Below are 12,246 nucleotides of genomic sequence, written 5' to 3'. Positions count from 1 at the left end.
GGGCATAAATAGCGTCGGTGCAGTGAGTGCGTTTATTATGGGGCTTGCCTCCCCCTGCACCCAGTGGCATTAAACAATGAGAGAGGTGGCTTCTGAACCCTCCTCTACACTGCTTCCTAGTCACAGGCACACTTCAGCCTGTGACTAGGAAGCAGTTTGCTGCAGGGATTATCAGTGCTGTGAGTTCCTACAGCAGCAAGTCCGGAACTCCCCCGTCCCCCATCCCTTCTCTGATACGACTCTCCTCACTGATGATGGCAGGAGGTGTGGCTGTGCTGAGCCTTGTAGGACATCCCTGACCACGGCCCCGCCTCCTCCCAACATCAGTGAGGAGAGATAGAACACTGGGCTCAGGAGGTGAATAGTTGGGGAAGGCGCGTAGCTAGACCTATGGGGCCCCATGGAAATTTTGCTGTGGGCCCTCCATAGGTCTAGCTATGCACCTGATGCATGGACAATAGAAGTTCCGGCAGTCCACATCTTGGTAATACCACAGGTGTCTAAAGTAGCGCCTCTACTTCACTAGTTCAGTTCAGGGCCGGATTAAGCATTCAGGGGGCCCGGGGCACTTAAGACAGGGGGGCCCTCCCCCTCTTGTTAGCACCGCTCCCTGTCTGTGCCCACTGTATGTGTGAATACACCCTGCACCCATATTTTTTTATACTTACCTCTCTGGACTCCTGCGTTGGCCGGCTCTGAAGACAGAAATCACCAGGAAAATGTGCAATGGTCATTTTCCCGGATATTTGTGCATGAGCACTAGTGAAGTCTCCGTGTACATAGTGAGGACGCCATGTTCCCGTAGACCTGAATGTGCGCAATAGACTCTGGCACAAAGCCATGGTCTACTGTGCTGTCGGAGAGGAGGGGGCCCTCAAAGAGGCTGCACATGGCCCCCTCCTCTCTTAAACCTCTCCTGGGCATAACTAACTTTGTGGGACCCATAGCTACATTTTGAAGGGGTACCCATTCAAAGTGCGCACACTTTCCCTCTAGCTAGTAAAGAATAAAGGAAACAGCAATTCCCTGTACCCACATCCACTTGTTACTGCTTCCATGTGACAGGATGCCTTACAGTGTTTAGGGGCTTAAGCAGTAGTAAAAAAAAAAATGTAACATTTTGTACAAAGGGATATGAGGTTTCACTTCTCTTGGCAGTGTATATGGTATTATAATTATATACCTGTGTCAGGGCCCCCCTGTCACAGTGAGCTCTACCTCAGCCTGAGCTGCTGCAGACTTTAACATTCACTACTGTGTAGGGTGAGTGCTCAACTCTCCAGAGTCCAGACATCATTTCAGTGCAGCTGCATTCAGAATGATGTCTGTGTTCACTGTTCAGTCTCCTTTCCGGTCCAGTCCGCTGGGTCTGTCTCTGCTCTGTGATGTTGGGAGGAGATGTGGTCCCTGCAAGCCAGACAGCTGCTACTACTGTAGTGTAGCTGTGTAAGTAACTCTTCGTGCACAGCGTTGCTGTGTGGAGGCAGCAGATGGGCTGGCACTGCATGAAATCCCGCACCCTCTGCACCTATGATAGCTGGCCAGGCAGTAAGCAGAGAATGCTGCCTGGATGGATGTTCTAGCGCCAGAGCTAGGTCAGAGCAGCTTCGGACGGTTCACCCCCCCTTAGTCCTGCTCTGGTTCAGGTGGTTGAAGATTAGTATAAGCTATCATAATTTTTCCTCAAATTACATTTCAATACTCTAATTTTCAAATGTGTTATAATAAAATGTAAATGTACCTTTATAGCAATTTTGTTAAACAAGAACAGGCTGTTAACAATTTTCTTTAAAACCACACTTGTCATTCTGTAGAGAGTATATTAATATGTGACATTAAAACTTTTAATTACTGATGAAAATGGAAAAGTGCATGATTATACATTAGAAGAGATTTGTATTGCCAGATAAATTGCACAGATACCGAATCCTGCTGGTGTAAAAATTACAGACGCAATTACAACTGTTAAAGCCTCCATTGTGTTGAATAGATGTAACATGGACATGGAAATTGAGTCATCTAAGTATGAAATGGTTCTGTTGCTTTGCCTGAATATTAAAAATGGTCAGTTATTTAAAAAGCCATTTACATGGATGTAATCAGCATCCTAAGACGTAGAAGCAGTGATGCAAATATTATATCAAACATTTTCCTGGTTTTTACAGGGAATTGCAATTAGATAGCTTTGCATAAATATGCTCTAGTCTTTAATTTACAATGGACTGTGCATCACTCCTTAATTTAACATAATTGTTTGTGCAGTTTTTGGCTATTGCAGACACCTGCAGCTGCTGCTCATCAGTAAATATGGTGGTAATTAACATCACGAACATAAAACATTTAAAAAAATAAACATGCCATAGATAAAATCAGCAAATGTGAAGTCTCAGCCTTATGGGTGTATTTTAAAAGAAAACTGGAGCTAAAACTATGATCACAATTAATTTTATTTGACATGTTTCAGGAACAAGTTGTTAACTTAATAAAGGTTGGTACAAACCAATAAAGTTACAGCCATATACTGAAGACGGCACACCGATCTATAATGAGTAAGCTTTGAGTAGAAGATGAGTAGTATGCCTGATATTCAACTACTTGTTTTAAAACATGCTCCACAATTCTAGCGTTTTGAGGACAATCCCAGTGTCCGATTAGATCCCTCTGCTCATGCTGGTGCTTTATGTGCACATGTGTGACCTGGCAATGTATAGTTACACTGCTCATAATTAACATCATAACTGCCAGTGTTAGGGATAGCGGGGTCAGCTGCTTTTTGAAGCAGCGATCCCCACGCCGATGTAATCTTGAATTGCTCCTGTAATATGGTATGCAACACCGTAACTGACGGCGGATCGGATACCAAAATATCAGAGGCAAGTGGGGCATATTCATGAATATGACCCTTAGTATTATTACAGTTTGGTAGGTTAAGCAGCTGGTAATTCCAGAAATACTGACAAAACTACAAAGTCGGCATATACTGTACAAATGTGATGGTTATTGCATGCATTATGCTATTTTTTCTTTATTGTTAGTTAAATACATATAAAGTGGTATGACAATTTAAACTTTGCCTTCAGTGTCACAATATCCACTTCCGCTGTTAAATGTCAGTAGCATTCCATTGGCACTCTAGTCATCGGCACTCATCTAGTGCCTTTACCATGGATAAACTCATTGTGGAAACCTAAGGGGGGCTACAAATTTTATTACCAATGCCAGCGTAAAAAAAGCTACCACAATGCCAGAGCATATCTGGCCTTACATTGAAACGTTTAATAAGCAGGATTAAATATTCTCTTATTCTTTTTACCCAGACTTCCACAGATAGCAATATGCAAACCCGATTGCAAAATCTGACTGTACAAGATACTCAGGTAAGCAACCAAATATATCCTTTCATGACCTTCAAATATGTAATAAGACGTCATTGTCTGTTGTATGCATTTCAGTTTGTATAAAAATACATGTTAATAGCACAGCAGTGCAAAAATAAAGCTAAAAGGAAAAAGAAAGTATAATGTTGCATATTACAGGTAAATGTAAGTATGTCTTTTGCAAGCTTTGCATGGGGTTGCATTTCATTTGTTATTAAACTAGCTTTAACTACAAACTATATAACTCTGTTTTAACAATTAATTGGTGAGCAAATTACAACAATACTGTAAATTTAAAGGCTAACTCCACTGAATATGTACTGTAGAGGCCATACACTAGCCGTGCCGTTCCCCAAGACCACTAGCCATGCCATTCCCCAAGACCACTAGCCACGACATTCTCCAAGACCAGGTTTGGAATCGCAAAGGGGATTTGCCCGGTGTGCCCACTGCCAGAGGGCCCACTACCTCCTCTAGGGTTCTGGTTCCACACTGTGCATATGTTACATAATACTGCATTTCAAGGATTATAGTGTATTCACTACTATGCATCGTAGTTATCAATCTGGTACATTATCATGCATGTTTTATCAGTATTTACTATATATATTTATTAAGGGGCCCAGACCATGCACTTTCTAATGGTTAGCCAAGCCTCTGTGGTGGTTGGTCACACTCTATAGGCATGGGCCTCTACCACTGTATTCCCCCATGTTGGCCCTTCATGCCCCAGTCCGACACTGCCTAAGACCACTAGCCATGCCATTCCCCAAGACCACTAGCCGTAGCATTCCCCAAGACCTCTAGCTGTGCCACTCCCCAAGACCACAAGCCGTGCCATTCCTCAATATCTCTAGCTGTGCCATTCCCCAAGACCTCTAGCTGTGCCACTCCCCAAGACCACAAGCCGTGCCATTCCTCAATATCTCTAGCTGTGCCATTCCCCAAGACCACTAGCCGTGTCCTTCCCCAAGATCTCTAGCTGTGCCCTTCCCCAAGACCTCTAACTGTGCCCTTCCCCAAGATCTCTAGCTGTGCCCTTCCCTAAGACCTCTAGCTGTGCCATTCCCCAAGACCTCTAGCTGTGCCATTCCCAAGATCACAAATAAACAGACATGACAGAGAAGGCGCTGTGGCACATTTTTTTAGCATTGCCACAGGTGTGTTCACAGCACAATGCAATATGCAGTCCACAATAGCTGGGAAGCCATGTGCTGCTTACCTTTGTGCTAGCCTAGAACACAAATGCAAAGCCCTCTCCCATTGGCTTCATCGGGCTTGTAAAGACATTTTTTACAGTCTCTGTTCTGTCCTGCATTGCTTTGGGTCTCACTGTGGGTGTAGGTGTGAGTGACTCCCAGTCCCTAACCCTGCAGCAAGACCTGGCCATTTGTAAACGAGGTCTCACAGTCTGGCAGCAAATCAGAATGAATGAGCTGAACTTGCTGTCAGATTGTTATTGTTCTGCAGAGTTTAGTCTTGCAATTGAAACATAATTAGAGCCAACTCTTCCTCAACACCGCACAGGTAATTATCTTGCAAATAATAGGTGATAAAGATTAGGGGGTAAGAAATGTATTTCAGAGGTTTGAGGGACAAATGGAAAGAGCTTGGGATAACAAAATATGTTACAGAGATGAGAGGGATAAAATGTGTTAAATGGTGGTGCAACCCTCTGGCGGTGACACACACACTTCTATTACAACAGGGACTTTTGAAAAATCTTGAGACCCAACTTCTTGATGAGCTAAACATCATATTCTAAATATCTTATCTACTAGTAAAGGGACCTGGTCTCACCCCTCTATGTCCACTGCTCCATCATTCCCACTATGCTACTCTGCCCTACCACCCCCCAGACAAATAAATCTCATTAATTAAACTGGGTATTCATTTATTTTACAATTCTATTCTTTTAAAACATTTTCATTTGTTTGGTAAGAGATTTCAGAATGGTGAGAGTCCTTGTTATAAGAGATGAGCAGTTCGGGTTTTGGCTCAAATCTCAGAATGAGGCAAAACATCATCTTTCACTGACAACATTTTTTATCTTTGGCCGTGAAAGGTGAAGTTTTGCCTCGTTCTGAGATCCGAACTTGTCTAGAAAATCCGAGCCACAACCGAACCGCTAATCTCTACACATTATCCTCCCTATTTGTAAATAATTTCCCATATTTACCACTTCCCACCTTGGTTTCTTCTGTAAAATTTCCAGCTGAATAAAACCATTGTCTATACTTACACTTTTAAATCGTGCCCTAATTCCAAACTCAATGAGTATATTATCATTAAAAATCCCGAAACACTCTCTTGGACCTTAAACCTGGTGGCACTAATTAACATTTTGAAAAATATATATACACCAACGTAAAATTTACACTTATATTTAAAAAATTATAAACTCCTGGTATACATGCCAGTATTTAAAAATCACAATAGTATATTTTATCAAATAAGATATGGCTGTATGCCGTACAGCTATGTGTGAAGCTACATACAATACACAAAGGGTGTGATGAATATTTGAACAAATGCCATGCAGACCTGCACGCATTTCGCACCTATCAAGTTTTACAGGAGTGGCATTCTGGGTAGGATGGAAGGGTAGGTTTCATGTAGGTATAATTCAGTAAGAGAATGTGGCACATGCAGATAAGTGAATAAGCACATATACGCCTGTTAGGAGGCATATATTTGCACCAGCGATAAGGCAGGTGCAAGTACACACCGATGATGATGATGACATTTACTAAACTAGGCACATTATTATTATCATTATTATCCTTTATTTATATGGCACCACAAGTGTTCCGCAGCCTTACATAGTACATAGAACTAATAAGTGAACAAGAAACAAGTAACTTACAGTACATTACACTGCAGGAAAAGGACACGATTTATATAAATTGCTGCAATCGCGATTAAACACTCACAATAAGCAGCCGGGAGTTGGCAGTCATGTGTTAGGTGCCGTTATGGGGAGTAAATAGTAGAAGAAAATGTAAAGAGAAGCACATGAGGGAAGAGGTCCCTGCTCGTGAGAGCTTACATTCTAAAGGGGAAGGGCAGACAGACAGGTGTGACACAGAAGGGGAAGATAGGGAGGAAAGATCATGAGGTGGGTATGCTGTATGCTGCTAGTGCAGAGGCATGTGCATCTCAATATATTTACGGCTCCATAATTAGATTTCTCCAATATAAAATAGACGTGAAAGCGTCAATCTTGTAAGTACAGGTAGTGAACAAAATAGAGAGAGTGCGATGAATCACCAACCAGGAAATGATTGTGTATGATGTATGCATGGGATTAATTATTATTATCATTTTGCTAAGTAGTCTCATAACTGTGATCTGTTCTTTATTGTTTTTTTGGTTTTGTTTTAGGCACAAACGAATGAAAGCCATCATGAAAATAGACTTACATCTGCTATTAATCTTGTTCTAAGGTTAAGGTAAGAAATGTTTGTTTTTATGTCCTTCACTCTACAGTATGAGCTTTATCAGTTATGTAGGAATATATCCAGCAAGCAGGTAGAGTTTTGCACCCTGGTCAAACCTTGTTTTACACCACAGGGTTGGGCAGGTTGTTGGGTGCAAATATAAAATATACAGACCGACTGCAATGTAGAAGATAAGCTGCCCAGTAATTGTGGGCTATATTCAAAAGCAGGCAGTATTTTCCCTCCATTCAAACCAAAGAATATGGATTTTATTTTAGGGACTCTGGGCCTGATTCAGACCCGCTCGCGAGCGCTGAGCGCTCGCAAGCGGATCGATGTTGGCCAAGTGCGCATGCGCACGACGGAGCCGGCTCCGTCGTGCGCATGCGCGAGACCCGAATAACGACGGCCAAGCCGTCGCTATGGGTCTCACACCAAAGGGGGCGTGCTGTCGATGGTGATTGACAGCACGCCCCCTTTGGTGGGCATGCCGGGGGCGTGGCTGCCCAGACGGAGGCGTTCCCATGGGAACGCCTACCGTCTGGGGCCGGCCCCACTGACATCACTAGTGATGTCAGTGGGAGTGCTTTTGGCCCTACTACAAGGGTCTCGTCACAAGCCCGATGGTCGCGATGGTCTTGACCATCGCGACCATCATTTTGGCCGCTCGCTATAGCTGTGGGTGGTAATCCGCAGCTATGCGAGCGGCCAGGAGGCCGCTCCAAAATGAAGGAGGGACGGCCCTGATTCAGAGCGAGCACTCTGTCAGAGCGTCCGGCTCTGAATCAGGGCCTGAATGTAACGAGTTAAGCTGGAAGCAGAGGCAAGGATGACACCAAGGCAGTGGACTTGCTAAACTGGGGAGAAAATGATGTTGACAACTAGAAAGGATGTGACAAGCGATCACTACTGCAATCACTTCACTTCTCCTGCAGGGGCCCCTCTGCGCTACTAAAAATGTGTGGTTTGCTGACCAAGAATGTGCAGCCGCCAATCCAGGAAGGAGGGGAATCTCTACTAACGCTCTCCCAGTAATTTCTGTTAAGTGTATGTGTATGTGTATGCCTACAGGCTACAGCAGCTAGCACCGTTCCAGAGCTTGGTAAATCCGACAGCCTAGCAGCACCCATAGAAACTATGGGGTCAGCTTCTGCTGTAATGGAGTGCCTGCAGTGAATATTATTTGATGCATAGGCCTCTTACTGTGCTCACTGTGCAACATTTTAAAATTACTATTACAATGGAATACCTAATATTAGTTCTCTCCCCGGAAACTTGGGGGAATGAATGTAAAGTGTAAGAATCTTGTTTGTGCTGTGTTCAGTACAGTAACCGACCTTCCTAATGATGAACAGGCTTCTGACTGATGAGTGTGTGTTATCTGATTGAAACCAAATAGTCAGGGTCAAAGCCGAGTAAGCAGACTGCGGGGTTCATGTGCCAGCTCTACCCCACCTATGCTCCAGCAGAAATCATGTGGTGTCTTTCAGCTGAGTGAAATCTTATGCAAATAGATTGGATTATGATTTGGCAGGGTGGGAACACACAAGGAAACTGGTCAAATGAGCAAAGTAACATAAATCTCTCTTATTTATTATGTAAGTATATGTTCTATGCACAGAGCACAGCTCACCATGTAAACTAATTGTCTTTAAAATGAATAGCGTATGGCAGTCTGTTACAGTGGCCAACCATTCAAGATAGTAATAAAAACTCATAAAAGGGAAAGAAATGTATGATGGTAGATTAGGACAAATCTTTGTTGCAAGAATTAAAAGTGATACTTAATGACCATTCAACATAATATTGGTTTTATTCACTTAATATATATTATATAATTGTTAATTTAGTGGTTGCATATTAGTTTAAAGTCTCAGTAACAGTGTCCCTAATTTACAGCGTCCCTTGACTATAATTAGTTTTTGATTTTTGATAATGTACAAATATGTGCTTAGTAATAAAAAAAATATTAATAGTAATAATAATAATAATAATAATATAAATACGAACAAAAAATAAAGACTCTATAAAGGCTAACTATGTAGCCACAATTAATACATATTATTAAAATGTGTGATGGCTGCATACGTCCATGCTGCATAAAATGAAGTTGTATTATACATTAATTTTGAGGTTAGGACCATACTGTGGCACACACAAACATCTATAATGAAAACAGGACAGACCACTGATGTGAAGTAGATCAGAAGTGGCCAAACATTTGATCATGATCTACAGTGCCAGACGATCGTGGCATTAATTACCAAAATTAAATCCCCTTTCTTTTGCTCCTATTCTTTGCTATTTGGTATGCAAAAGTTATGCAACTACCTAATTATACGTATTTGGACCATATTTTTGATCAGTGCTGTAACAGGACAGCAGCTGTGCGCCCCGTGATGTCATAACATGCCTAGAGGGTGGGGCCACCAGCTCTAGGAAGAGGAGCCCTACCCAGAGCCTCCTAAGGAGGCTCTGGGCAGCTCAGTAGTCTACAAGGTGCCTGTCTGGAATGTCTTTTTGATGCTCTTGGCAGCTCTGCAGTAGCACAGGGCCCTGTGGGTACTGTCGCTGCAGGGTGCCATTACAGGAACCCTATAAGCCACATGCAGGTGCCGTGGGGCAGAGACGGTGCCCACAGGGCCCTGTGCTCTATGTAGTGTCACCGCTCGCCCCTAGTTACGGTCATCTTTTAGATGTTAAATTTCAAAAATACTTAAAACGCAAACTAATCAAGTCGATGCGGCACTTCATTATATTCTGCTGATTTTGGAGGTGGGAACCCACCTTGTGCAGGCAATCCTTATAGATATTCACCAAATACCTGAACACTGATCACGTTGCTGTTTTTAAAACGCAAACCAAATGACGCAAGAGGGGTTTTTCCGTCCATTAGGACTGCGGACTCTCCATGACTTGCATGTTGCTTTGATATTTGGGTATCAAGGCATCATACTGGAATAGTATCTTCGTTCTGCCATTATGTTTGTACTAAGAAGAGGGGTAAAGCAGACACATACTGCAAGTTATTGGACAGAGGCAATCTTGGAGAATACCTTTTGGGATATAGGACATGAAAATATAAAAACATGTCTTCTGTGGTGCCACCATATAAGTGCATATAATTTTTTTATTAAAAATGTGTATATTAAATGTTGTTTTACATTTTATTGTCTAATTGGCCTAATAAATATTATGTTATGTACTATACAGTGGCAGATCATATTTTCTGGCAATCCCTGGAGTAGCACATTTGGTGTCCATGGTCCATCTATACAGCCACTATACCAGGGATGGGGAACCTCAGGCCCGGGGGCCATATTAGGCTCTAGGAATCATTTGATCTGGCCCTCTGAGCTTTTTTATGCTAACCTCATCTGGCTAGCAAGGTGCTGTTCTAGGCAGAATCTATGCAGTAGTGCCGGCAGCAGTGTCCTTAGGACGCTTAAGTCGGTCACACCGCTGCCCTTTCAGCTCCCCGGAGCATCCTCAGGATGCTCCAGGCATTGCTGGAATCACTGGCGACTGTGGCCCCATCACCATGTGACATCACACGGATGGGGTGTGGCCTGCACCGGGCCCGCGAATAATGTTGTATATATCAAAATGGCCCTCGGCAGAAAAAAGGTTCCCCACCCCTGCACTATACCATCCACAGATACCTATGAGTATACTGGGAGCATTCTTTAAAGGATCAATAATCCTTTTTTAGGTGTTTCCTTCTCATTCTCTAACCTTCGGACTTCTACTGTACATTGCAGGTAGACTTTTGGCTAAAGGTTTATAGTTAAAAATTAAAACATTAAACCACTGTATTCTGCCTCTGATACATGCTAGCCTAAGCTTATGCATCCTAAGTTTATATGATAAATATAGCACTTACTGGATGGTCAGTAACAGATTTAGCTATGGTCCATTGTCTCACGTTAGCAGAGTCATTTAAAACGTGCGAGCCTGTGTACAAGGCCCCCCTGTGCCCTTCCTTCATCTGCTGTAAACAAATGACAGCAGCTTAGTGCTGGTATATAGAGGCCTATTTATCAAATAATATTTGCAGAATATTCCCCAAAACAGAAATTTTTCACAGGCTATCCACAAATATTAAGTATCCCCTGAATCTGCTTCGGTCCCTCCATTACAGAGAGCAGTCGCAGCCCCCATAGATGTCAGATTTACCAAGATCTAGAATGCGAAGCATCAGGGCCGTAACTAAGGGTGTACGACCAGTGGCGCTGCACAAAGCGCAGGGTTCTGCAAGCAGCACTGTTACTGCCCCAGGGCCCTTGCTTCTGGCTAGCATGGTGCTAGAACAACACCCTCTCGCCAGTAACTCTATGGCACTGCCGCCCGTAGCGTCATTTGCACACTACAGGCAGGCACCCTGCCATGTATACAGCTGCACGGAGGGTCTTCTAGGCGCTCTGTGTACTGCAGCACTTCCAGGTGCTAGGTGGCCCTGTACCCTATGCACAAATTCATGAAGTGATGCACAAAGGGTGTGGGGCCAGCCCAGGACGCATGAAAGCTCTGTTACCCTACTGTGAAACATTCCGGAGTTTGGCCCCGATATGTAACGCCATCTCCAGATGGCATTATCCTATAGTAACCTACGGGCTACATTTCACAAAAAGGACCAGGAGAGGGCTCCTCCCCGGCATTGTCCGCCGCACACGCATGTGCAGGAGTCCCGATAGAGGAGTGAAGAGACCGCTGTGAAGTTATTGTTTAAAAAAAAAAAGGCACCAACTCTGTCCTATTTCTCTTGCTTGTAATCTAAAGCAATAGGACAATACATGTATTTTTTAACCTTATTGAATATCTTGGTGTGACTAGGATTAATACTCTCCAATGACTTATTGTCAGGATTAATTGCCGTCATACATGAATGTGGCTGTAGGCTTACTGAATACTTCATTATGGGTTTTCCTCCTTTTTGTGGGATCACAGTAAGAGATTTCTAATGAGTTTCTGTCACACTCGAGCAGTCAGTCTCTGACAGGAATAAAGTATGGCTGTTTTACAAGATGCATGTTTAGAACATTTTTCACTTGGAGATTTGATCAGCGACATCTGGGAAATGACAAACGCCTTTTAAAAGAACATTGTGGCTGTCTAATATGAGCTGAGCTTTAGAACGATGTCCTCATCAGTGCATCCACAAAGGCAAACTGTGGGGACTTATAGGGATCGTTATGGAGTGTGGAGGACATTTCATCTCAGTTCACTGGTTATAGGCAATAGACTCCTGTGCATATGATCAGATCTGACTTTACTGTGATCTTGAGAAGTGCAGTCATAGTAAGGTTGTTGCTTAATGTGCTGTGATGGCATAATACCCAGCTTATAAAATTCCTGCTTTTTATGGAATGGAAATTATATTTTTTAAATGTGCATCTTATGTAGATTTAACATGTTTATTCCAAATACAA

The 12,246-nt window shown here is 43.0% G+C and overlaps 1 protein-coding gene across 1 annotated transcript in view; it reads left to right on the top strand.

The window, feature by feature from the left end:
* Window positions 1-12,246, top strand: part of STK39 (serine/threonine kinase 39) — a 451,027-nt gene that overhangs the window by 198,196 nt on the left and 240,585 nt on the right. Inside the window, exons 13-14 of the mRNA XM_088474896.1 lie at window positions 3,318-3,377; window positions 6,762-6,829. Of these exons, the coding sequence (XP_088331022.1) occupies window positions 3,318-3,377; window positions 6,762-6,829 (128 nt within the window). The remainder of the gene's footprint in view (window positions 1-3,317; window positions 3,378-6,761; window positions 6,830-12,246) is intronic.

The sequence above is a fragment of the Taudactylus pleione genome, unplaced genomic scaffold (genome assembly GCF_031769625.1).
Source record: "Taudactylus pleione unplaced genomic scaffold, aTauple2 ptg000156l, whole genome shotgun sequence".
Taxonomy (NCBI): Eukaryota; Metazoa; Chordata; class Amphibia; order Anura; family Myobatrachidae; genus Taudactylus; species Taudactylus pleione.
Note: the sequence above shows the minus strand (reverse complement) of the source record. Positions and strands in the feature narration are given on the sequence as shown.